We start from the raw sequence: 26285 nt of genomic DNA, 5'->3' as shown, positions 1-26285 counted from the left end.
GTGCTCTGCAGCATCTGTCGCTGCTCTGAATGGCTGATCACAAGCACCGCTTTAGTCTTCTCAACACTATTAAGCAGATGGCAGCGCTAAATCCAAATGATGTAGTACATCTCCCTGGTGGACTTTGTTTTCACATACTGCCATTATTCTGCAATTCCTCAGTGGTAAATCTCCCATATTCTCAAGAACATGAGAGAGTGAACTGACAGTGGCAACTGATTTATTACCACGAGCCTGCGTCTGCCCCAGTCCTGTGTTCCCGTGGACTCGTCAAGACCACGCACGAAGATTCCACATGGTCAGCACAGGAGGTGGGTACTCTCCACATGCACAGGGACAGGTTTTTTTACTTGTTGCCTCCGAGGTGAGCAGAAGAACAGGGGCTTGAGCTTTAAGAGAGCTGGGTGTGAGGCCTCACTTGTCAGCCACGTGACTTTGGGCAGGCTCACGTTCTCTGAGCATCAGCTTCCTTATTCATAAAAGCAAGGCCTGTAACGATCTTACAGAGGTTCTCGGGGATAAAACGAAATGGCAGGCATAAGAGCATCTGATATAGTAATGAACACTTCCTAAGTACTCAATTGATACTTGATTTCTTCAAAGTGTGCTAACTTAATGAATCTGGAAATTTTTCCTTTATTTTTTACTAATTTAATTCTAAGGAATTTCCTGCTGAAGCTATAAAACTTTTTGGCTTGCTTTCAATAGAGTCAGGCTAGCGAGTTAGTAACCCCAAGGGAGGCCCGATCATGGCTCTGGTTCACTGACCGCCCCTCCTTTCTCAGCAGTGGCACACCCCAGTGGGCCATTACCCAGTAAACAAACGCAGAGTGCGGTGCTGGCCACACTAGAGTCCCTCCTGGACGGCTGGCAGGACTTCTGTCACCCATGTGCCCACTCATCCTACCAGTGACTTAACATTACTCTTTGTATTGACTTTGTTTTCACCTCAATGTATCATAATTAAATTATAGCAATATTCATAAAATCATGTGCTTGACATGCTAAGTATATTTTCCCAATAACTTTAAAATCCATCATTACAACTGTAAAAAAAGGTCTGCCTGTGTGCCATCTGAAATCATGTTGTGAAACATCAGTGGTATGTGTACTACCCTTGGAAAAACACTCCTATAATAAAAATAAAATAGACTGAAATCAACAGTCATCAAGTGGGTAACATGGACCACTTATTTAATCTTTCTCTGGGTCTCAGTGTTCTCAAGAATAAAATGGGGATGATCATTTCCACCTGTTAAGGTTAAAGTTCATATCAGAGACAGAGAGACATCACACACACACACACACACACACACGCACACGTATCTATCGGGGTGTAATCAATACTCCGCAGTGGGTGGTCAGCGCGTAATGATGATCATCAGTGCAGTTCTCACTCCTGCCAACACTTCAGCCCGTCCTTCCTCCCCTTTTCCCTTCTAGGTGCTGGCTTCACCTTTTCACGATAGCCCTCCTTCCTTTCTTTCTTACTACAGAGTTGTTGGCTGAGAATTAAGGACTTTATGGGTTTACTGTATAATCTGGGCTGGTATCTCTGCTTTTTGCCAACATCTACGTAATACAGGCTGGATGTATTTGTTTGTCAACAGCTTACACGGCTTAGTTTGTGCCAAGAGCCATGGTCAGTAGTCACGCAGCAGGCAGACAACTCCGAGGGGCAGGCTAGGTGAAAGGAGACTTGACAGAAATTTTACAAGGCGAGTTAACAAACTCTTAATCCACGCCAAACCATTAGTGCTTTTACAAGTCTGAGACAAGCAACCGTGACACCACACACATGGCGATTATCTCCTGAAAAACAGTTTTACTGATTTTAAACGCTTACAACTTAAATTAAACAACAGGTCATCGTTTCCAAAGTGAAAATTCCAAATCCTTTTCCGACCTCCACAGTCGGCTCTTGAGAAGGCGTTGCTGGACATATAATCCTAAAGCTGCCAGCAGAAGCGACAGCAAGTAGGCGGCAGGCACATGGCAACGTCAGTTTTTGTCTCGTTGCTTTCCTTGGAATTGGTATTTGAAAACAAACCAAGAGTACTCATAGCTTCTGGCAGCTTCTGTCACCCTGCCTATCTGGATAAAGGGGCTTAGGTGTTGTTTTACAAAAACAAGTCAATATGATTTTACATTAAAAAAATTTTTTTCTTAGCTGGGTAATGGTTCTTGGCATCAGACAAAAACCTAGGCTCCAGTACTTCTCAGCTGTGTATTCTTGGGAAAGTTGCTAAACATTGCTATCCTCAACTTCTGTGCGTGGGACACTCAATATGTAGGGCCACTGTAAAAATCGGAGATACTGCATATAAAGAACATAAATGCTGAGTGCTAGACTCAACAGATCCTCCAAAACTGGGAGCTATTATTCCTAATTCCTTTTTTCAGAAATTTTAAGTGCTTTCAGAGATTTTGGAGGATGGGATGAAATATGTACTTGAAAGTATGGTCAAACCACAAAGCTCTTGGGAAACTGGAATATTGTATTAAACTCATCCAGAAACTCACTATTCTTACCACACAGCCATCCACTTATGCTCAGGGGTATTAACACTTTTTTTTTTTTTTTTAATTTTATTATGTTATGTTAGTCACCATACAATACATCATTAGTTTTTGATGTAGTGATCCACGATCCATTATTTTCGTATAACACCCAGTGCTCCATGCAGTACGTGCCCTCCTTAATACCCATCACCGGTATTAACACTTTTCTGATACCCCTTTTGTTCTACTTTCTTTATGATCACAATAGGAATCAAATATTCCTTTGAGAATTTACAATTACTAGGCACACAAACTGATATTGTGATATTTTTAATAAAAATTATATAAAAGGTTATAAATGTGATGACTTGATTTACAAATATACAGCAAGATGATTATTACATTAAAGCTCTTAACATATTTTCTCCTCACATAGTTACCTTCTTGTGTGTAAGACCACCTGCAATCTACTCTCCCGGCAAACTTCCCAAATTCAGTACAGTGTTATTAAATACTATGGACATCGCGTTATACAACTGCAACTATTTTAGGATTATAAATAAAACATCCAATAAAGAATGAATTCTGTTTAATCTAGAATGAAATGGATATATTTACAAGTGGTTTCTGAGAGTCGAAATTAGGACTTTTGTGAAGTCTCAAGTCATGTCAAGGGAGGGGCAGGTGTCTGAGGGCTGAGGCCATTTATCACCTGCTCTTTTTATTCATCACTGCTATTCAGGAGGGGTGTCTAAAGAAATCAATCAATAACTATTTTTGAGCCAATCTATGTCAGAACAATTCCAATATTATAAAGAATAGTTCATATTTCTCTTCACAGTAATTGTGTTGACAGCTTGTTACTCATTAAATGTGTGAAGTTAGAGAAACAATGCTTGGTTTTACACTACAGTATTAGCACTATCAAGCTCATTACAAAAATCAATGGGGAAATGTAGCTGAACTATACTGAATTTTCTATCACTCTGCAGGGATTCTCATTTGTACTCTAATTTTAATACAACGTATTTGAAAATCGTGAGAAAAAATTCCTAATTTGTAAAACCTCCTGAGAGAAACTGCTGTTTCTACAACAAAACAGTGTCATAAAATGATTACCGCTTATAAAGTTTAAATGTCATTACCAAAAGGGACCCTTTTGCACAGCGGCTAACGATACCCAAGGACCAGCCAGGTGAGCCTGCTGTCCTGCTCCTTTTTGTTTTCAAGTGGGTTACAGCTGCTCAGTTTGCTAATCCCAGTTTATGTTAAATACTGATACTGACCACCCCAGGGGGGAGTAGCCTCCACAAGGTCCCCTCCCTCTTCTCATTTTCCCTGTAAATCATTTATTCACACAACCCTTCTGGATTTTCTCTGAGCTTCCCTATGTGAAATGAGATGCAGAATAATTCAGAACTGGGGAAGGAGGGCAGGAACTAGAATTTACTCAGCACAATGTGCGTACTGCCTTACACCCTGCCTTAACTGCCTTACACAGATTACCTCATTCACCCTCTCAAAGAAAAGACACTGGATGACATGCCTTCTCCCTACCCCCCAACAATTCCCACAGACTGTGGGATTTCCTGTCTCATTCAATTTTCAGGCTGACCATCTACAGAAGAAACAGAGTTATACACATTACAAGCTGAGGCTTAGAGAGGTCAAGTAACTTGCCCAAAGCCATATAACCAGCAAATACTGAAGTGGGGTCTAAATACAGGTCAGCCAGACTCTTAACCACTATGGCCCAGATCTCCAACAAAAGTTTTTTAGAACACATCTGTATCAGAAAGAAAACCATTTTTCATCTTGTAATTGTAATTGTTTTTGGGTAACATGTGCACTAGAGTATTAGTAAGTTAGATTTACACATAACACAAAACATCAACATAGAAATTTTAAAAGGATGGACAGGAGTTGACCCTCTCTCATTTTCTTTCTGCACCTGGTGAATTGACTTGCTTCCCCCAATGTGTGGGCCCCAATCTGGAGACACTACAACCTGCCTGTTGTGCCAGAGAGAGAGTGAACCAGAGTCTTTAACTCTTTGTTATCCAAGAGAAATTTGTAATTTGAATTTCTCTAGTAGTCACATTAAAAAAAAGAAGAAAAGAAAAAGAAATGGGTAAAATTAATTTTAATAATATATTTATTTTGTATTTTTTTTTTTAGATTTATTTATTTATTTATTTATTTGACAGAAAGAGACACAGCGAGGAGCAAACACAAGCAGGGGGAGTGGGAGAGAGAGAACCAGGCTTCCTGCTGAGCAGGGAGCCGGATGCGGGGCTCGATCCCAGGACCCCGGGATCATGAAACTGAGCCGAAGGCAGGCGCTTAACGACTGAGCCACCCAGGCGCCCCTATTTTGTATTCTTTATTTCATGCTACGTTTAGGACTCTGGTGTGTGTCCTATGCTTCCAGCGCATCCCAATCTGCACTAGCCACATTTCAAGGTTCAACAGCCACATGAGCTAGTGGCTACCGTGCTGGACAGAGCAGGTGACTCACCATGATGTGTCAAAGGACATTTTCAGAATAGCTCTGTCATCTCAAAGCAGACCAGGTAAAGAATTCTGCAGTTATACTGAACCTTACAACTATGGCACAGAATGGGCTTTCAAATTCTGATTGAGAAAATTATTGAAGTACGAAATTATTTTTACAGTACGTGAAGTGTCAAAATCAAGGAATTGTAGACTACAGATCATTGAGTGTTACATGGTATTATCTATTAGTGAACATTAAAACTGTATGCTCCTTGAGAGTAGTGGCAGTGAATGCTTTTTGCTGAAAGGATCTAATGTAAAACTGGAAAAATAAGACTCTTAATTTCATTAGTCCCGGCCTACAACATTAATACACAGCATAAATGAAATTTCAGGTTTGATTAAGGTAGCCCAAGTCTGATAAGGCAACACTTCGAGTTCAGATGGAGGCCTAATTCCTATGGGATTCTAAAGCATCACAAATTATTAGATTATTGAATACTGTATATGGGCAATACTAACAGGAATTCATTCCAGCCACTGAAATCAAAGCCATGACGAGAGGAGAATGGAGAGGCAATGGGACAAAGGACAAAGAGGATGCCGTGGGGCCAAGCTGGGTCTGGATCACCACTCAGCCTGTTGAGTGTGGATGAGCCACTTCATCTCTCTGAACCTGTATGTAAGGGGATGGCATGTTTAGACTTGAATTCTGCAATATTTAGGGTGTGCTGAGAGGGGAGAGAGGACAGAGAGGACCAGGCACAGGGTAAACGTAGAGCAGCTGAAGACGGTGGTGGTGGTGATTTCCTTGTTAATACTCACTATCTGATCCTGGGGAGGATTTGCAAGTTTGCTATTCTAATTCTGAGACACAGAGTGTTGTGCTTAAACCAGTGTTATGATATGTGCATGTTACGGGCTGGATCGTGTCCCCTGCTTGGAGCATATGTTGAAGCCCCCACCCCCAGTACCTCCGAATGGCACTGTAGTTGGAGACAGGGCCCTCAAAGAGTTCCTAATCCAATGTGACTGGTACCATCAGAAGAGGAGAAATGTGGACACACACGTACACATCAGGGATGCGCGTGCACAGGAGGAAGACCATGCGAGGCCACAGCGAGGAGGTGTGTGCCAAGGGAAGAAGCCTCAGAAAACACCAAATCCCCCAACACCTGGACCTTGGACTTCTAGCTTCTCTTAACTGTGAGGAAATAAAGTTTTTTGCTTAAGCCACCTGGACTGTGGTTGTTAAAGTGACTCTAGCAAACTCATACAGTGCATAAAACCATCTCTATCCTACCCCACAGTACAGCTGCTTCCCTTGGGTTTACAGTCGAGCAGCCCCTCCGTCGTGCCTGAGATGCTGCGGGGAGGACGCGTGAGGCCACGGACCCTGGTGCAAAGCCTGCTCCTCTCCTTGTAAGCTGCGTGATCCCAGGCAAGTTCCCTCATTCCTGGAAATCAGAGTTCCCTTCTTCTGTAAAAGGACTGATGTTTATGTCACAGGTCATGAGGATTAAATGAATACTCAGAATACCTAACAAAGAGTGGCTTCTACATTTGTCAACGTGGGCAATTCTCATACAATTCTCTGTCCTCCTTCAGGTGTGATGAGTTGCAACACTGAAAAGATCACTTCAAAGAAGCAGACTGGCTGTCAGGCAAGATGTCTCTTTAAGTGAGTCTTCCCTGACATTTAAAGGCCTTATAATGTACCGGCCTCCTAACTGGTCTCTGCCTCTAGGCTCACCACCTGTCAGTCAAGCCCCTCCACTGCCTTGGAATGACACTCTGAATCCAAGTCGAAACGCACCATCCCTGGCGTGTAACTCTTCGGGGCTCCCTACTGCGTGCTGCCAGTAGCACCAAGCCTCAGCACCCCGCAGGGAGTGTGTGGCCTCCCACCTCATCTCCCTCCCGTGCAGCTCACCTCCCAGCTCTACAGATCAAGTGCAGCTCCAGACACCACTTATGCTCCAAGCCACCTGGGAGTTTGGGCACATTCCTCAGTCCTTCGTCCCTACAGTGGGAACGGTTCCACACACTTGAGGCAGTTGCCGGGACCCTTACACGAGATACTACTGTATGTAAAGTCTTGGCTGGCACCCACCAGTGCTAGTCCCCTAGGCTGTGCCAACACTCTCAAGGACAGGAGTACAGTGCACCAAGCTCCCACTCAGAAAGACCAGTCAGAGTCCAAGTTTGAAGGTTCTTAACTGTTACAAGTTATATGAGAAAAAAATCTGACATGAGCCAAAAGGAAGAAGAACTTTATATCCGTGTCAACCTCAGTACCAGAGATCAGGAGTAAAAGCAGCTACTTGTTCAAAGCTGCCCGGCACTGTATGAGTTCATCAAAACCACCACCCAGTCCTGATTTCTGTACGCTTCATAAAGCAAAATGTTGTTTTGTATACATGTCTATCTTTGTCCTCCACTTAGAATTTTAAACATAAAGCAAGAGGTTTCTAGGTATTTAAGGAAACATTCTGAACAGGAATAAACACTGATTTCATATATCAATGAACATCAAGGTATATTGTCACAAGAGGTAACTATAAAGCTCTGTTTTGCCTCTGATAGCACTTACTTATTTCTGGGTAAATACCTCTTTAGAAAATGAATTAGAGCTACCTCATTATTCACAAATAGGAATTTGAAGTTGTTAGAAAAAAGGATCACTGCTGCTAAGAAACAGAAACGTTATCTGAATGCCAAACAAAACTCCTGGGGCCTTTCCACCTCAGGCACTGACAATGTAGGATATTTACACATTGCTGATGTGATTCTAAGCCTTAAGACTTGCATAGCCACAGACTTTGTAGACACTGTTCCTCCTCAGAATATATTGAACACTGAGTTAAATTTTTAGAGTAAAAAAAAAATTTCAATTTTTATTTTTCAAGCCTCATTGCTTTAACACTACGATAAAAATGGGAGGAGTAATACATGCTAGTTGGTAGGACAGAGCGTGTGTCTCCAACTAAAACAAACAAGAAACAAAGCAAGCCAAGTCACAGTACCCTCACTGTCTGATCATCCCCGCTTCCCAGAGTGTATATATGTGGACAGGCAAAAGTGTCTGTTAATGGGGTCTAATCAGAGATCGACTCTTACCTTTGGGCAGGGGTGCTATAGCTGTTATCATAGGAATCATAACTCTGTTCATCATAAGCAGTGCCATATCCATCATCATAGTCCTAAAATAAAACAGGAGAAGTACAAAAAAGGTCAGAAAAGTTTCTGGAAAAAAAGAACCACTCTGCTTTTAGTGCTCTTTATGAATTCAGCTAACATTTAAATATATATCTAGGTATTGTGTAAAGAAAAATATAAGAGTGACATCAGTGAAAATGATGAGTAAGAACCTCCAAATATTTTCTCTACAAAAGCAAAAAGAAACTGGCAAAAATTGTCAGAATCAACATTTTCAAAAGTCTGAAAATTAACAAAAGGTTTGCAGAGATCTAAGGAGCATTTATTTTTAAAAACTTGGCTGAATCTTGGTACAAGCAGTGAGCTCTGTGATGTTTTAATGCGTCCTTTTCCAATACACCACTCCCAGCTCTGCAGGAGCCTTGAAAACCAACAGCTGTAACCACAGTGGACACCAGCAGTCTGGGGGCCACTGGAGGAAGCAGAAAAGGGTGGAGTTCTTTCAAAACCTCATTCCCAGAGGATTTTATTTGACCTGACTTGGAGCTCATCCAGTACAAAATGCCTTTTCCCTGGGGGTATTCAAAGAAAATAATTAGAGGCAATTATATAAGATTTTAGTTGCTTGAGGTGATGGAGCAAGTAACAGTCTAACCAAAACCCAGCAAGAGAAGTGGGAGGATGAGATATCCATTTGCCCTTTGAATAGCTCTGACACACTCCTGGGAATCTAGAAGGCTACACGCCTGCACAGTACCATGCAGAAGCCCAGGAAAGCCCTGGGAAGACCCTAAGCTCTCTCCTCAGGATGACCTGCAGGTTCAGCACAAGAAGGAAAGGCAAGGCCAAGGAAATAAAATCTCTAATCATTAGCTGACCACTAAGGTAACAGGAGACACTTCAGTGACAACACATAATAAACTTTACAATATTAGTTTGGAAAAGTCACTAAATAAAAAAGGAAAACAAAAAATACTGGAAGGAAGGAGCATTTAATTTCCACAGTTGATACATTAAGTTAAATGTCTAGTTTTATTTTTTAAAGATTTTATTTGTTTATTTATTTAAGAGAGAGGTAGCAAGAGAGAGAGAAGCAGACTCACCGCTGAGCAAGGAGCCCAATGCGGGACTTGATCCCAGCACCCTGGGATCATGACCTGGGCCGAAGGCAGACACTTAACCGACTGAGCCATCCAGGCACCCCTAAATTTCTAGTTTTAAAAAGAAATTAGGTGATATGCAAAGAAACATGAAAGTATGGTTCATACATAAGAAAAAAGTAATCAACAGAAACTGACCCTGAGGAAGATGAGACACTAGACTTACTAGACAAAGACTTTAAATAAGTTATTTGAAATATATTCAAGAAACTAAAGGATACTCTGTGTCTGAAGAACTGAAGTATGAGAACGATGCCTCACCAAATAGAGAATATTAATATAGCTATAGAAAACGATAACGAATCCAAATAAATTTTTGAGTTGTAAAGTATAAGTAAAATGAAAAATTCACCAGAGAGGTTCAACAGCAGATATAACTAGGCAGAAGAGAGAATAAGTGAACCTGAAGGTAGATCAATTGAGATTATCCAGTTTAAGGAAGAAGATACAAAAAGATAAGGAAAAATGAACAGGGTCTCAGAGACCTGTGGGACACCATCAAACATGAACATATGCATAATGTGATACCCAGAGGAGAGGAAAGTAAGGAGCAAAAAGATTATATAGAAAAATAATGGCTAAAAACTTCCCAAATTTGATGAAAAACTTTAATCTACCATCCAAGAAGCTCAAAAAATTCAAAGTAGGGTAAGCTCAGAGACCCACACCTAGGTACATCATCATCATAATGTTGAAAGACAAAGACAAAGAGAGGATCTTAAAGCAGCAAGAGAGAAGCCGCTCATCATGTGAAAGAGATTCTCAATAAGAGCAAGAGCTGATTTCTCAAGAAAGACCATGGAGGCCAGAAGACGATGGGATTCCACATTCCAAGTACTAAAAGAAAAAGACTGTCAACTAAGAATTCTATAACCAGCAAAGCTATCCTTCAAAAATGGAAATATTAATGTATTCTTGGGTAAACAAAAACAGAGAATTCATCAATAGTAGATAAGTTCTACACGAAATGTTAAAAGGAGTCCTTAAGGTAAAGTGAAAGGTCATTAAAAAGTAACTTGAATCCACATGAAAAAATAAATAACACTAATACAGGTAGCTACTTAGGGAAAGATAAAACTATAAACGTGTTTTTGTTGTAATTCCTTTTTCCTCGTTTGATTTAAAAAACAATTGCATGAAGAACTAATTGCAATTCTGTGTTGATGGGCACACAATGTATGAAGCTGCAACTTATATGACAGAAACAACACAAAAGTGGGCAGGTAAGGACAGAGCTAAAGAAGGAGCAAAGTTTTTGTTTACTGTTAAAATTAAGCTGGTGTAATTTTGAAAAAGACTGACATAAGTTAAAAAGTAAACTGCAATCTCTAGGGCAGACTAATAAAAAACAAACAAACAAAAAACAAGAAAAGAGAGGTGGCTCAGTTGTTTGAGCATCTGACTCACATGCATGTGCACTTTCTCTAAAAGTAAATCAATAAAATCTTTAAAAAAAAATAACAAGAAAAAAATGACAATGCAGTTAAAGTGATGCAATTAAAAATATCTAACAACAAAAGGAGATAGTAAGGTACAAAAAAGACTTAAGACAGAAGGAAAACATAGCAAAATGGCAGATATAAATCCTACCTTATCAGTAATTACACTAAATGTAAATGGACTAAATAAAATGGAATTAAAAAAAAAAACAAAACAGAAATTGGCATCATGTTTAAAAGAGATCCAACCGGGGAACCTGGGTGGCTCAGTTGTTAAGCATCTGCCTTCGGCTCAGGTCATGATCCCGGGGTCCTGGGATCGAGCCCCGCATCGGGCTTCCTGCTTGGTGGGAGGCCTGCTTCTCCCTCTCCCATTCCCCCTGCTTGTGTTCCCTCTCTCACTGTGTCTCTCTCTGTCAAATAAATAAATAAAATCTTTAAAATAAAAAAATAAATAAAAGAGATCCAACCACATGCTGTCTACAAGAGATACACTTTAGATTCAAAGATAAAAATACATTGAAAGAAAAAGGATGGAAGAAGGTACACCATGAAAATACATATCAAAAGAGAACTACCATAGCTGCACTAATATCAGACAAAATAGACTTTAAGACAAGAATTGTTATCAGAGTAAAATCACATTTACTTATAATGATAAAAGAGTCAATCAAGATGATAATTATAAAAATGTATGCATATATATACATGTATATAACAGCAGAGCTCAAAAGAAATGAAGCAAAAACTGACAAAATTACAGGAAGAAAGAGATAATCCAACAATAATAGCTGGGAACTTAAACATCACACTTTAAATAATAAAAAGAACACCTACAAAAAAAGATCAAAAAAGAAATAGAAGATTTGAACAATACAAACTAATTATACCTAACAGACATCTATAGAACACTCTACCCAGTAAGGGTGAAATACACATTCTTCTCAATTACACATGGAACATTCTCCAGGATAGACCATACATTCTCCCAATTCAAAATTCACTACAAAGCTAAGTAGTCAAAACAGTGAGGTACTGGTAGAGATGCAGATCAACAGAACGGAACTGAGAGGACAGAAATAAACCCTTCCAGGGGCGCCTGGGTGGCTCAGTCGTTAAGCGTCTGCCTTCGGCTCAGGTCATGATCCCAGGGTCCTGGGATCGAGCCCCGCATCCGGCTCCCTGCTCGGCGGGAAGCCTGCTTCTCCCTCTCCCACTCCTCCTGCCTGTGTTCCCTCTCTCGCTGTGTCTCCCTCTGTCAAATAAATAAATAAAATCTTTAAAAAAAAAAAAAAAAAGAAATAAACCCTTCCAGCTATGGTCAATTCATTTTCAACAGGGTGCCAAGACAATTCAGTGGTGAACAGAATAGTCTTTTCAGTATATGGTGTGGGAACAACTGAATACCCACATCCAAAAGAATAAAGCTGTACTGTTACCTCACACCGTACACAAAAACTAACACAAAATGCATCACACATCTAAGTATACAAGCTTAAATTATACAACTCCTGGAAGACATCATAGGTGTAAATCTTTTTAATTTTGGAATAGTCATTAGTTTCTTAGATATGACAACAAAAGCACAAACAGCCAATGAAAATATAGACAAATTAGACTTCATCAAAATTAAAAATGTATGCATCAAAGGACATTAGCAAGACAGTGAAAAGACTATCCACAGGATGGAAGAAAATATTTCCAAATCACATATCTGATAACGGTCTAATATTCAGTATAAAAAGAGCTCTTACAACTCAACAATAAACAACAACAACAAGAGCAAAAGCCATCCTCCTAGTGCTACTGGAGACAAGCTTCAAACTGAGGACATTCTGCAGATGTAATAACAAGCACACTACGGTTATTTTAAAAGCACTGTGGAATTCAAAAAGATTCAGAGAAATGACCATTTTATAAAATCAAATTAGATATATTACAATGACATTTATGTCCATGAAAGTATGAATCCTACCCTGAAACTGATTACCAAGTTTCTGGTGTTAGTCAATTCTATAGTGACTTTGGATTGCTTGCTATTTACTTAATATTTAAATGAACTGATTACCAAGTTTCTGGTGTTAGTCAATTATATACTGACTTTGGATTACTTGCTATTTACTTAATATTTAAATGAGCCTGAAAAAAAAAAATCTAACTATTTTGGAACATTGGTCTTACCAATGTTAATCAGTTTAGTGATTACCACCAGATCTCTTGAAGTAGAGAAATATGGTCAAGGGGTAAGTGAAAGGATCTGGAGTTAAATGAGCTTCCATAATTTACTATCAATGATTTTAGTCAGGCTCATTCCCATATCAGAATCTGTTTCTTTACCTGTAAATTGTGATCCCTTAAGTATTCTGAAGGGATGGGAAATTATATATACACACATGTGTACATATTCCAGCAAAACGTGTGGCATGTATTAAGAACTTCATGAAGGACAGCTTATATAATTAATTATTATATTAAAGCATTACCCATAAAGACCTCTCTCCTGGATTTCTAAAATAATACAACTAACAGATAAAGAACATCAGAAGCCACTACATACAAGGGTATGAGCCAAATAACTGGTTTTAAAGTGATTACCTTAGTTTATTCTTTCTTAAAAAGCATCTATTAAATATTAGACCTCAATCTATTTGGCTTAGGTAAACACAAATATTTAAATAGGAAGTTACATTATAATGATTTGCATTTTGTAAAACAAATATCAATACTAAGAGACAGTATGGTCTCTGTAGGAATAAGCCTTATACATTTTGTACGTGATCCCCTAATTTTTTTAAATGTTTTTTTCACAAAGGAGGAACTTAGTATTTGTTGAAGAGCTACATGTCCAGTACTTTGGGCACAAGACAGAATAAAATATAAAACGAATTCTCAATAAATAGGGGCAGGGGAAAAATAAAAGTGAAGAATACAGTTAGCACACAATATATAAACCACAATGTTCCTCACAGTCACTAAAGGCAGATTACTAATTTGGTGATCTTCCAATGACCAATGTAAGAAGGAGAAAGCTATCAGACAAGATACAAGCAAAACGACAACAAAATTGGTGGGATTTTAATAATGCAGTAAGTCATATAATGCAGGTATTACTGATAATTCTGGTGAATTAATAAATTAAAAGAAGCTGGTATTCTTAATGGAAAGAGTAATATTAAGTTAAATTAAAAAAAACAAAACCCTTCCACTTGACGCCTACCCTGTTCCTGGCACTCAGACACGATGAATGAAGAGGAGCATCATCGTCTACTCTGGTGTGGAACAGGAGGACAGACAGACCACTGATGAGATAATGATGACGCAGTATGTCAAGTGGTGTGGCAAAGGTGAGCACTGAGGCACCACAAAATTGCCCAAAGGGGAATGGGAATGGAGAGGAAGACTCCCCAAGTGCCAATGCTAGCACTTAAGTTTCAAATGCTGAGAAAAGCAAAAGCAGCTGTTGAAATTCATTAAAAATAAAAGCCAGGCAGAATGAACAGCAGGTGCAAAACAGCAGAGGTATAGGTATCTGAGAACCCTCTTCATCCAGGAAAGCAAGCAGCTTGTGGGCACACTGTGGTAGAGCAGAGAGCAATGAAATGGAGAAACCCATAAACCAGATCATGATGGCCACATTAAGGAGCATGGATTTGGATTCTGAGTGACATGATCCACCTCGTGCTTTAGAACTCTCTCCCAGGGAACAGGGTGTGGGCACAGAAGAGCAAGGGTGAATCTGGAGGGCTGGACTTGTAAGTAGGTCATGGCACTGCACAATGTGGCAACGTGGAGCTCATGGTTCTTCAGGAATTTGTTAGTAGCCTGGAAAGAGTATGGCTTCACCAAGTCAAGAATTCTACTTCTATGCTTATTTAAAGGATCAAGATTGTAAATGAGTGGAACTTTCTTAAATAACTAAAATGTTAAGTGCTATACTATTTTAACTCTACAGTTATGTCATTCATTCCTTGTTCGACTATTCTGTCAGATATTACAACGCTAGAAATTTACTTGAATTTTCAAATTGTTTAGGTCATTGAATTAGTGACTTCCATGTTTTTACACTGAAGATTTTGATTAAAATTGCAATTCTCACATAATTTCACAGGTGGATTTGGCCATGGGGGCACTGCTCCTCCCATGACAAAAATTGTCTGTTCAATGGACGACACTTGAAAAATACAGGGAAATGTGAAGAACAATGGGATGGGAGAGGAGGAAAAGCTGAGTGTAGGTGCAAACACATTTGTAAGTTTCTATGAGGGAGTAGAGGTAATTCTTGATAATCATCTGCCACCTTCCTGCAAAGCAGGAAAGGAGGTCATTATCAGACAACATTTGGAGATTTAATCAGAAAGGACTCAAGGGTCAGTTACCATGAGGAAGGGCAGGGGGCAGAGTGGGTAAGAGGCCCTCAGCATTAGGCTTCTTTGATGAGGACTAATCTGGGCATCAGCAGCTCTGTCTCTTTTTTTTTTTTTTTGAATGCTCTTAATGTTCCCAACTACTGGTTGCTTGTTTTCTGATTTATTTAATTTGATATTAAGAAATTCCTCTTTGGATTTTTCTGAGGCCAGAGCAGGAATTTTAACAAATAGTGAATGCATTATTATTACAAGTTAACATATAATTGAGCAGAAATCATAAATCTAGTAGAGAGGGGATGTCACGGATGTGGTTCAATCACACACGCTAAGCTGAGAATCTACTCTAAGAACCTGGGGTGGGGGACACATATGTCCCTGTTGGCAGTGCTCAGACATGCTGAACCATTTTCTTTACACTTGAAATCTTTGGGTAATTTCTCACATTTCTTTATTTTCTCCAAGAGAACATTCTCCTCTGTGACATGGCCCAGTCAACATGTCAGCCTCATTTTTTGCCATGTGTCCTGAGCCTCAAGGGCAATAATTACTTCCAGTCCATGTGCTGCTCCCGACAAGCCTCTGCGCCCACCCCTCTGCCAGGGGAAGTTCTCACTGTGGGGCTCAAAGGACCCTCCTCTCCTGCTGTATCTTCTCAGCCCCATGAAACCAGAGTCTATCATACCCGTGTGATTCCAGCAATGTATCAGATACACATCTCCATTACTGTGCGGAAACGAGTGGGCCTTGGCCTCCCCCACCGTTGCGAACATGGATCGTGTCTTGTTTATTCTTTCACACAGAGTAGGAACAGTGCCTGGAGCCTAGGAAGGGCTGCTCGATACATCCATCCTCATTCCATTGCTGGACTGAGTGCCTGCAGAGGAAAAAGCATGCGATCCACCCTCCTCCCCCAACCTGGTTCTGCCTCCTGCCCTGAGCGTGGGCCTTATGAACTTGTTTATTCTAAGAACCTACTGAATTTCTCTGGAAGAAGCTTAAGAGAGCTCCCTGACATTATTAAAATGCAGTGCAAAGATGTTTTATCTCCTTCGCTGCACTTTTAAAATAGGGTCCTGTACCTGTGAGTGGGGGAGTACAGGAGACACACATCCCTAATAAAATGCTAAGAATCCACTGGTCTCCAGAAGCTCTGAAGGCACCCTCATCTGGGCAGAGTCAGTGTGTCCAGCTTCCCCCTCCCACCACCATCCCACCTGGCAGGAAGTCTTGAGTTACATCCTTGCGATCTCTACATTCCCATGGTGACTATGGTACCATCGTCCAGAAATTCTCAGCTGGACTCGTACAATATTCTAACTCATCTCCCTGGAAGAGCTCCCTTATCTAAACCTTCCTCCAGAATTAGCCAGTAAAATGTGAGTCTGAGCTTATTGCTTCCCCGCTTACAAATCTCCACTCCCCACCCTTCCTGTTCCTACAAAATAAAGCACACATTGCCAAGCCTCTTGCAGGCTTGCCTCAGCATCCTACCCAGAGACAGTGCAGGGCACGCTGCAGCACCTCGCCGAGACCCTCTAGAAGCTTCGCCGTTTCATGCTTAAGTTCTCTGTACCTGCTGCTCCCTCTGCTACCACTTTTTAGGTTTTCCACCAGAAGACCTCAGGCTGAAATTTCACACCCTCCTTTGTGCCTCCACAATAACTGATAACTTGCTTATACAAGGGACCTGGAATTATCCCTCTGTCTCCCTTCTTTCCCCCGGGTCTGCAAGGTCCTCAAGGGTAAGGCCCAAGCCTTACTTGTTCTCTTATATGCTCAACATCTGGCACGTTGGAGGCTCACGGTGACCTTGCTGAATAAACGAATGACAAGAACTAAGTACAGACCAAGCGGCAGGAAATATAGCAATAACTTCTTTAAGATGAATGCAAATTAAGGAGATATTATAGGATCAAATGCAATATTTATTTGTAATACAGTAAATGTTGGTAATGAGACCTCACCTGAATTCTTCTGTCAAACATTACCTACCAGTCTTACATTGCCTGTCCTCAGCAAAAATTCCCTTTTAAAACTCTGTATGCTATTTCTGAAAGTCAGAACATTATAAGAAACAGCGAACAAACATGGTCAAGAAATAAAAGTATATTAATATAAAGTCTTGCCTCATTAACAAAGAGTTACTAATTCAACAGGCTACACCTCTGAGTTTTTATCTTTGACAGTGAAGACGCCTATGTGGAATTTAACTGAGACGGTGACCTGGATACTTGCTAGACACCAGGGCTACATGAGGAGAAACATGTTCTCACGCAGGTAGACGTTCTGTGTTTGCCATTCCCGACCTAGAAAACTCCAACCGACACATGGCCAAATACCAAAGAAATTTTGCTTTGAAAAGAAGAGATTTTCTGGGATAAAGGAAACAGCATGACCTATTTTTAATTCTATTTCTGTCACAAGTAAAATCAAGCATAACATTTAAGCTGGGAAAAGCCATTTTAAACAGAAGAATTTACAAAAGACAGTGATTTTAAGAAATAATGTTTCAGTTTTAAGTCCTTTTAAAAGGAAACAATTACCCTATATAACACCTCACTTTGATTAGGGTGATATCTGGTCATTTTGAAATGCAAGAAGTTTTCATTTATAATACAGCACTAAAACGTATTAAAATCTATACTCTTGGGATGTCTGGGTGGCTCAGTCAGGTAAACGTCTGCCTTCGGCTCAGGTCATGATCCTGGGGATCAAGCTCCCTGCTCAGCGGGGAGTCTGCTTCTCCCTCTCCCTCTGTCCCCCCTCCCAACTCGTGCTCACGCGTTCTCTCTCAATAAAATCTTAAAAACATCTATAGTCTTATAATGATTATCTTGAGTTTATAAAGCAAACATTAAGCTGAAAACAGTCTTTTCAGAAATGCATTTTCCCTGGGTTCTGAGTAATAATATCCCTGTCAAGTATCACCAACGACCATGAACATATCACATAACCAAGTTGTTTTATAATTAAGGACAAAAATCACAATATTAATAATAATTCTAAATAAGAATCCTTTCCATAATCATTTAAATATCATTAATTCAACAATCAAATCACATCCGTAGGTACTGTTTACGGCTGTGAGGAACGTACTATGCATCTCCTAGACTCGCACCAATTCTTCCCATCCGTCTCTGGAGTCGGATGCCTGTGTTCAAGTTCTAGCTCTGCCTCCTACTAGCTGTGCAGCTTCGGGAAGATCACCTAACCCCCTCAAACCGCCGTTTTATACTTTGCCAAATGGGAATCGTAATCCATGTTACGGTTATTTCCAGTGGTTGTAGATGGATTAACCAAAAAGTATATATGAAAGCTGCCTGACACAGTACCTGCCCAATAAAGGTAGATTTATTTAAGGATGTATCCCTTTTAGCACTCTCAAACTCTTAAGCCAGAGAAACAGCGGAGCTATCCATGTATTTGTCTTTTATAGACCACGATAAATTCTTAAAACTTGGTCTAAAACCGCAATGTCTGCATGTCCTTTCAGCAAATGTTAGTATGAACTGCCATGGTTTGGGAGGAAGAAGTGGCTGCCCACAGCTTGTGAAAACAGAGCTATGCCAGTTATTCACAGAATGATTTCTCTCTCTCAGTTGGTACCTAACAGACACAATTAGATTTGTTTGGATTTGACAAGGTGCTCAAAAGTACAATAAAGGAAAATTAGATAACAAAGAGGTTAACCGAGCAATTCCACAAACAAGGGAAGGGAAAACTGTATACGGAAAATTAAAGAAAACCAAATTAAACCAGAAATCCCATGAGGATGGAAGAAAGCAGAATTACTAAATTGCATTACGGCCACATTAGCACATCAGGCGAAAGATTTTTCATCAATTTTTCCACTTTCCAAGGGAGGTGGGCATTTGTTGACTGCCTGCTACTCTACTTGCCAGGCGCTACTCTAAGCACTGGGGATGTGAATACTGAACAAACAAAACCAACTGCGTCCTTGTCCCCGTGGAGCTTACATTCCGGTGTGGGCAGGGTGGGGGGGGCAGACAGAAAAAACCAAGCATCCCAAAGATAGTATGTGGACACAGTAAGAGGTGGGGGAGGCAGCCAGAGGAGCCTTAAGCAAGGACTCTACATACAAATGTGAAGGGACTGAGGAGCTGCTTATGCAGATTTAAGGGGGCAGGAGGGATTTCAGGCAGAATGAACAGCAAGCACAAAGGTCCTGAGGTACAGACAGCCAGGTGGAGTGAGCCAGAGGGAGGACAGGAGCCAGGTCCTCCAGGGCCTGTAGGGCTTGATGTGAAGGAGGTGACCACCAGAAGCTTCTGTGCCTCATGAGAGTTTCTATGTTGTCCGGGATTTATCTTTCTGCTTCATTTGACTTGACTTCCTCGACACTGTTTCTTCCTTCACCTGCATCTAATCTGCTGAAAACCATTTACTTAGTTCTTTTTTGTATTTTACAGTTCTAGAATATCTGCTTTCTGTATTTCTATATTTTCCAGTTCTCTGCTTAAACCATCAATCTCATCTTTTAATTCCTTGATGATAAAGAACAGTTATTTTAAAGTTTGTATCTGCTATCTGAATCTATCTCTATTTTTTTCTTTTTTATTATGGTGGCTTCAACTTGTATTTATAAATAAAATTACAGAAAAAATTTGAAAGTCTACACTACATATTTCTCCAGAGAGAATTTATATTTGCTTTGGGTGGGAGGATAGGAGAATTAGCAATTCCAGCTTAGCCTGAGCCCACAAGGGATTGGGACTACCAGATAGCCTTCCTGTGTGAGTGCTTTTCTGAGCTCCAGTGCAAACCCTATGGGGTTACCAACCCTCTGCACCCAAACCTGGTGGGCCTTAAACTCCAACTTTTTAAATTTTTTTTTTAATCTTTCCAAACTCCAGATTTCTTTAAAGCTCAACTGCCCTCTCAGCTACCTCTTCAGGAACCGGCAGAAGCCCTCCCAGGGGTTCTCAAACAGGGTTCTACCAGAGAACAAAGCCCAATGCCCCACGCCCACTGTGTACAAAGTGAATTCACTTCTCTCCTATGCGTCTAGAAAGACAGTACTTTCACAGCATCATTTGCTATATTCTGTGATTCAGATGAGGAAGCCCAGCTGAGAAAGGCTGCCCCAAGGGAAAAATCGTTCAGAAATGCTGAACTCACCTTTTTGGCTCTCGTTCTCTTCAAGGTGCTGGCCAGTATTTGTTTTGTTTGTACTTTACTATCTCTTACACCTTCAAAGATGCTTTGTTTGGTGTTTTCGTTTCACCTTTCCCAGTGGCTCTCAGCAAGAAGGTCTGGAGCAGACTCTCATGAATGGGGTATCCCTGAGAACAGGGGCTTCCCCTGCCTTTTGGGCTACCATGGCTCCAGGGCCCGGCAGGAGGAAGCATTCGGTAAATCCTTTCTGAATGAGTGGATCAATAATGAATGACCAACAGATGTAGATTCATTCACTCACTCTTCCCAGTGTGGAGACAGCCCCTGTGTGAATGGACAGCTGGCCAGGAGTGAGGCACCAAGGGACTCTAGTGTCACCAGGAAGAAGGGCCTCCTGGCCCACAAAAACACACACCTACTGCACAGTGCAGAGGTTTCTCTACAAGGAAAATAGAAGCCTCAGAGGTTCAGAGTTTTATACTGTTAGCACTAAGATTGCTCCTTGCTTAGCTTTCAGATTGAGAAACCTTCGGATTATCACCTGGTCTAAGGGCAGATGCACTTGCAGGAAGATGTACTGCTGTGTGATGAACAAGAGTATTGGGTCTGTCTAGTATAGCATTCTTCAGACACAAATTGGTCATATTTTAAACCCCTTTATCCAAGTATAAAAAAAGGCATAAAAAGGTACAAACCCTAAGTGCATGGCTCAGTGAAAGTTCACCAAGTAAGCACAGCTATGTAACCAGTGCTCAGATCAAGAACCGGAACACCAAACCCCACCCCTGCAGCCCCAGAGGCAGCCCTGGCACCTGTCCTCAGTTACTACCTCCCCCCAGCAGTAACCACTGTCCTGACTTTCAGTACCATCAAGTGAGCTCAGCTTGCGGTTTGAGCTTTATATCAACAGAATCAAGGTGACTCCTACTCCGTACCAGCTTTCTCGCACCCAACAGAGTGCTTGTGAGATCCGCCCGCCTTGTCGTATGTAGCTTCAACAGCTGGTTCCTTTTTTGCTGCCTGAAAATACTGGTCCGTATCATCACACTGTGACTTGTTTGTCCACTCTTGTTTTGATAGAGATTTTGCTTCTTTCTAGTTTTTGCCTACTCAGCTCTTGCACAAGTCTTGTGGTGCACCCTTGTATGCACCTCTGTTGAGTAGTACCCAGGAATAGCATCACTTGGTCTTAGGGATGCATGTGTTCAGCTTTAACAGGGGGTGTCAAATATTTTTCCGAAGTAGTTACATCAGTCTACGTTTCTACAGCAGCAGAGGAGAATTCCTATTGCACCCCATTCCAGTTAAAACTGGAAATGATCTTTTTTGATTTTAACTATTTTCATGGGTGTGAACAGCACTGAATATTATCATATACAGTAATCCCCACTTATCCAAGATTTCGTTTTCTGTGGTTATAGTTTCCTACAGCCCACCGCCGGCCAGAAGCAGATGGTCCTCCTTGTGACCCCTCGTCAGAAGGTCAACAGTAGCCTCCCGCTACGTCACATGCCTGCGTCATCACCCTCGCTCCGTCTGGTCACGTGGGCCTTTCACCGCCTCACATCCTCCCAAGAAGAAGGCTGAACAGCACAGTAAGATATTTGGAGAGACAACACTCACATAGCTTTATTACAGTATATTGCAATAACTGTTCTATTTTATTATTACTGTTAATCTCTTAGTGTGCCTCATTCATGCATTAGACTCTATCATGGGTATGCATGTATAGGAAAAAACAGTGACCGTATTGTTGACTATTACCTGCTGTTTCAGGCATGCCCCAGGGGTCTTGGAACATATCCTCCACAGTTCAAGAAGGACCACTGTATTAATGTCTGGGGCACAGTTAGCAATGGTCTGCCATGAAAGACAGAGCTACTTGGTACACTGAAGAATTAGATTTCTTTTTTTTTAAGATTTCATTTATTTATTTGATGGAGAGAGACACAGCGAGAGAGGGAACACAAGCAGGGGGAGTGGGAGAGGGAGAACCAGGCTTCCCACCGAGCAGGGAGCCCGATGCGAGGCTCGATCCCAGGACCCTGGGATCATGACCTGAGCCGAAGGCAGACGCTTAATGACTGAGCCCCCCAGGTGACCCCTGAAGAGTTAGATTTCTGAGCCAAAAATAAAATTACTTATATACCACTTTTTATGTGCCAGGCACTATTTTAAATACTTCCTTTTTTTAAAGGATTTATTTATTTGACAGAGAGAGAGAGAGAGAGAGAGAGAGAGAGAGAGAGCAAGCAGGAGCAGGGAGAGGGGCAGAGGGAAAAAGAATCCTCAAGCAGACTCCCCACTGAGCATGGAGCCCAACTGGGAGTAGGGGGGGGCTCTATCCAGGCTCCATCCCACAACCAGGAGATCATGACCTAAGCGGAAACCAAGAGCCAGCTGTTTAAACAACTGAGCCACCCAGTGACCCTAAATACTTTCCATATGTTAATTTGTCTAATCTTCATAACACTATGTGTTAAGTAAGTACTAATATTTCCATTTAAGAATCAGGGACTGAGGCATAGAGCAGATAAGCAATTCACCCAAAATTACACAGCAATTAAAGACACAGCAAAGATTTGAATCTAGTCAGTTTGACTCCTGCCTTTGCTTGTAACTATGGTGATAAGTATATTGCTCATCCCCATAAAACAGAGGATCAGACCCTATACTGTAATCAACTCCTTGGGATAATGCTGCACTCCGATGACACATCTGGATGGCCAGTGGGCCTCCCGCATGTGTCATCCCACCTGACAATGTGGTTTTATTTTAAACTGCTTTAGCCCTGGAATATCTTTCAAGGTTCCATGTCCTGTTATGTACCTTACACTCTGCTAACAAACTGGATAAAAGCAAAAGCATAAAGATAAAGATGATAATAAACCTCATCAGTAAGAGAGTACCACCACACCTCTGCTGGCTGCCCTCAAACCCACCAACACCTCCCGCAGGTCTCTGCCTGTGAACAGCACGTGGAGTCCTCACGGACAGCTTCCCAGCTTTTCCTCCCTGAATGCTGCCATCACCCTTCCCTGTTTGGTTTGCTGTCTCCTCTAGAAGTCTTTCCACATTCCATCAAGCAGATAGTCTTCCTCCATTGGTCCTCCTGAAATAGTCTGGATGTGTTTTGTTTTTTTTTTTCCTGTATCAACAAATCAAATATTACTTACTACATGCTAGACCCTGTGGATAAGAAGGCATAGCACCTATCATCAGTAACTTAAAATGTAAGGGAAATAATTATACAAATAAAGGGAGTGATCACATTGTTCTAAGAAGTATCTTAAGTAGGATGTATACACATGGATCCAACAGAGAACAACCACCTGAAACAGACAGGGGACTATGGGAGGATTCAGAGTGGGGCTGATAACAGCGTTTCCTCCTAGATCCTGATCTGCCTGATGGCAAGGAGTGAGTTCGATGAACGCTGGTTAATGCATGAGGAAAATCATAAAACTAAGATGGCAGGTTCTTGTAGGGGATCCATTATGACAGAGGACTATTCCAATGGTTCTCAAGTCCCCTCCCTGCCTCAGCCCTAATTCACCTGAGGGACCTGACACCTCCATCACGGTAGCTCAGACAACCACCACTGCTTGCTCGCTCACTTCAGTGGTCAAGCCTCATTACAGAGGCTAAATGTGTTCTCCATGCCCTAGAGACACTGTCATTCCAGAGTCCTCCATGCTCTTAAAACGCTTTTCTGGTTGTTTTGTTTAAAGTACAGAGAAGAAAAAAACACCTCTAAATACATAAATTTAAAATCTGAAATCATTTCTTAAAGTTTTACCTTTCCAAAATAGGTCAACCTTTCAACAATTTAGGAAAGAGATCGACTTAGGAAGGTCCTGATAGACATTTCAAGTAAATTGCATGTGGCTCTTACTCTTGCTTCTGGTAAAATGGATGTAAAAAATTACAGAACCTTCATCTTTTAATCTAAAATAAAAAGGTGTCCCTAGGCTTTTCAATTCACATTTAAAACGCATTTTCATAAATAACCTTTTCACAATCTGTACTCTGTTTTAATTAAATTTCTCACTATGGAAAACAAGATAATTGAAACAATTTAGAGATTAGGTAACTGTCAAAAAACTATGCCAGTAGTCACTGCACTGGGAAAATCTGCCATCGGTACAACCCTCTTCTGTAACTAAAGTCCCCAAACTAGTCATGTAATCACAACTTCAGGTGAGCTCACAAAAAAAAGACAACGATGGCTTCACTGAGTCTTCAAAACAAAATCTACATTACAGAATTACACGTACATTTAAAAACTATATTTGGTTTTCCCTAAAGGCCTTTGCAGATGTTTCCAGTCACCAAAAATTTGGAAGAGTTGACTCTTCTGGCAAAGGAGTCAGTGGCAGTCCCCGTACGGCCATGTTTCAGAGGAGGGCATCGAGTATGGCAGGAGCAGGGTGGATCTTAAGGCAAGTTTCATCTTCTGCAGCGTCAATGAGCCACGATGCTGGAGAACAGGCAGAACCCTGTTCCCTAAACCCACGGTTTAGACTGCTGCTCTCATTCAAAACTCTGACTTTTTAAACCTGGATTAAGTTAACAAATGGCAGCCGTCCTGTGAGGAAACACCCCTCAGGAGCTGCACTAAGAGTCTCGAGAGCCCCATCTCCGCATCTGAAAACATGTAGCAGGCGCAGAGCACAGGCTCCAGGATGTCTGGAGCCTCTGCAAGTGGGCACTACCGCCCACGTGGGTGAGGCATCGCAGTGGGATCATCAGAGCGTATCAAGTACCTGCAGGGCTTCCACATTCTGACAAAGTTGTAGGACTTCTAGAATGCCCTGACATACTTATGTTGAAAGGGGTCACAACCCATCAGCTCAGCCTCAAAAGCTTACAACGATTACCCGGACGCTACCGGGGACATCCCTGACTGGCACGTACTTCCTATGAAGAAACAGATGGATGACACGGGCATAATTAAATGAGTTAGAAAAGAATATGATCGGGGCGCCTGGGTGGCTCAGTCGTTAAGCGTCTGCCTTCGGCTCAGGTCACGATCCCGGGGTCCTGGGATCGAGTCCCACATCGGGCTCCCCGCTCCGCGGGAAGCCTGCTTCTCCCTCTGCCGCTCCCTGCCACTCTGCCTGCTTGTGATTCCTCTCTCTCTCTCTCTCTGTGTCAAATAAATAAATAAAATCTTTAAAAAAAAAAAAAAAAAAAAAGAATATGATTAAAGTTTCTAAGATGATTTGAGTTTGTACATCTTGTGAACATGCATTTGAAAAGAAGTCTCATTTTTAAAACATTTTTCAGAACTTCTGTTCTAGAATTCAAGAGACTCAGAGCCACTCACTCACTTTCACTTTTAGCTTATTACTCTCATTAAAATTTAGTTTGCTTTGTTTATTCTGTGACTTTCTTCTCAGTACCAAGATTTCTATCTGATGAAAATACAGTTCCTTATTAGTAAAAACATTTCTACGGTGATAGTGAGAACCAAGTAAGCTTCAAAAAACAATCAATTATAGAATTTTCAAGTTGGAAAAAAGTTAGGACAGTGTCTGGCCTTACCTGCTGGTTCCTCAGGTGAAGTACCATGATGGGCACTTTGTAGTCACAGAAACCAAAGCCCAAAAGGGTTAAACAATTTGTGTAAGAAACAATGGTGATACTGATAAGAAGGGAGATAAGAAGCCAGGTATTTCACCTCTCAGAATAACATTCTCTTTATTAAATTGTATTGTCTTTCACATTTATTAGTTCACTAAATGAGCGATGTTATGTTCCTAAAATTGGTGCCAGATATTTAATTTTACTTCACTAAGTATATTTAACAGTGCACATGACACATGGAATGACACAATTAGTTGGCAGTAATAAAGGCCACCCTCCACATGTTTATGTATGATCTCTAAACTGTCAGGCCCTGTGACAGGCTCTGGGCAAACAGAAGAGAAGAGAGAGAAGAGAAGAGAAGAGAAGAGAAGAGAAGAGAAGAGAAGAGAAGAGGGAAGAGGGAAGAGGGAAGAGGGAAGAGGGAAGAGGGAAGA

General features: G+C 41.1%; 1 protein-coding gene across 12 annotated transcripts in view; it reads right to left on the bottom strand.

Annotated features, from left to right (window-relative positions):
• Nucleotides 1-26285, bottom strand: part of KHDRBS3 (KH RNA binding domain containing, signal transduction associated 3) — a 199774-nt gene that overhangs the window by 35326 nt on the left and 138163 nt on the right. For all 12 annotated transcript variants that reach the window (XR_004300830.1, XR_004300831.1, XR_004300832.1 and 9 more), the window contains one exon: nt 8119-8201. Coding sequence is in view for 5 of the 12 variants with exons in the window: in XM_032415614.1 (XP_032271505.1) it covers nt 8119-8201 (83 nt within the window). In the remaining 7 variants the exon portion in view is untranslated. The remainder of the gene's footprint in view (nt 1-8118; nt 8202-26285) is intronic.

This window comes from Phoca vitulina, unplaced genomic scaffold (genome assembly GCF_004348235.1).
Source record: "Phoca vitulina isolate PV1807 unplaced genomic scaffold, GSC_HSeal_1.0 scaffold18, whole genome shotgun sequence".
Classification (NCBI taxonomy): domain Eukaryota; kingdom Metazoa; phylum Chordata; class Mammalia; order Carnivora; family Phocidae; genus Phoca; species Phoca vitulina.
The sequence above is the reverse complement of the archived record's forward strand: the minus strand, read 5'-3'. Positions and strand labels throughout refer to the sequence as shown.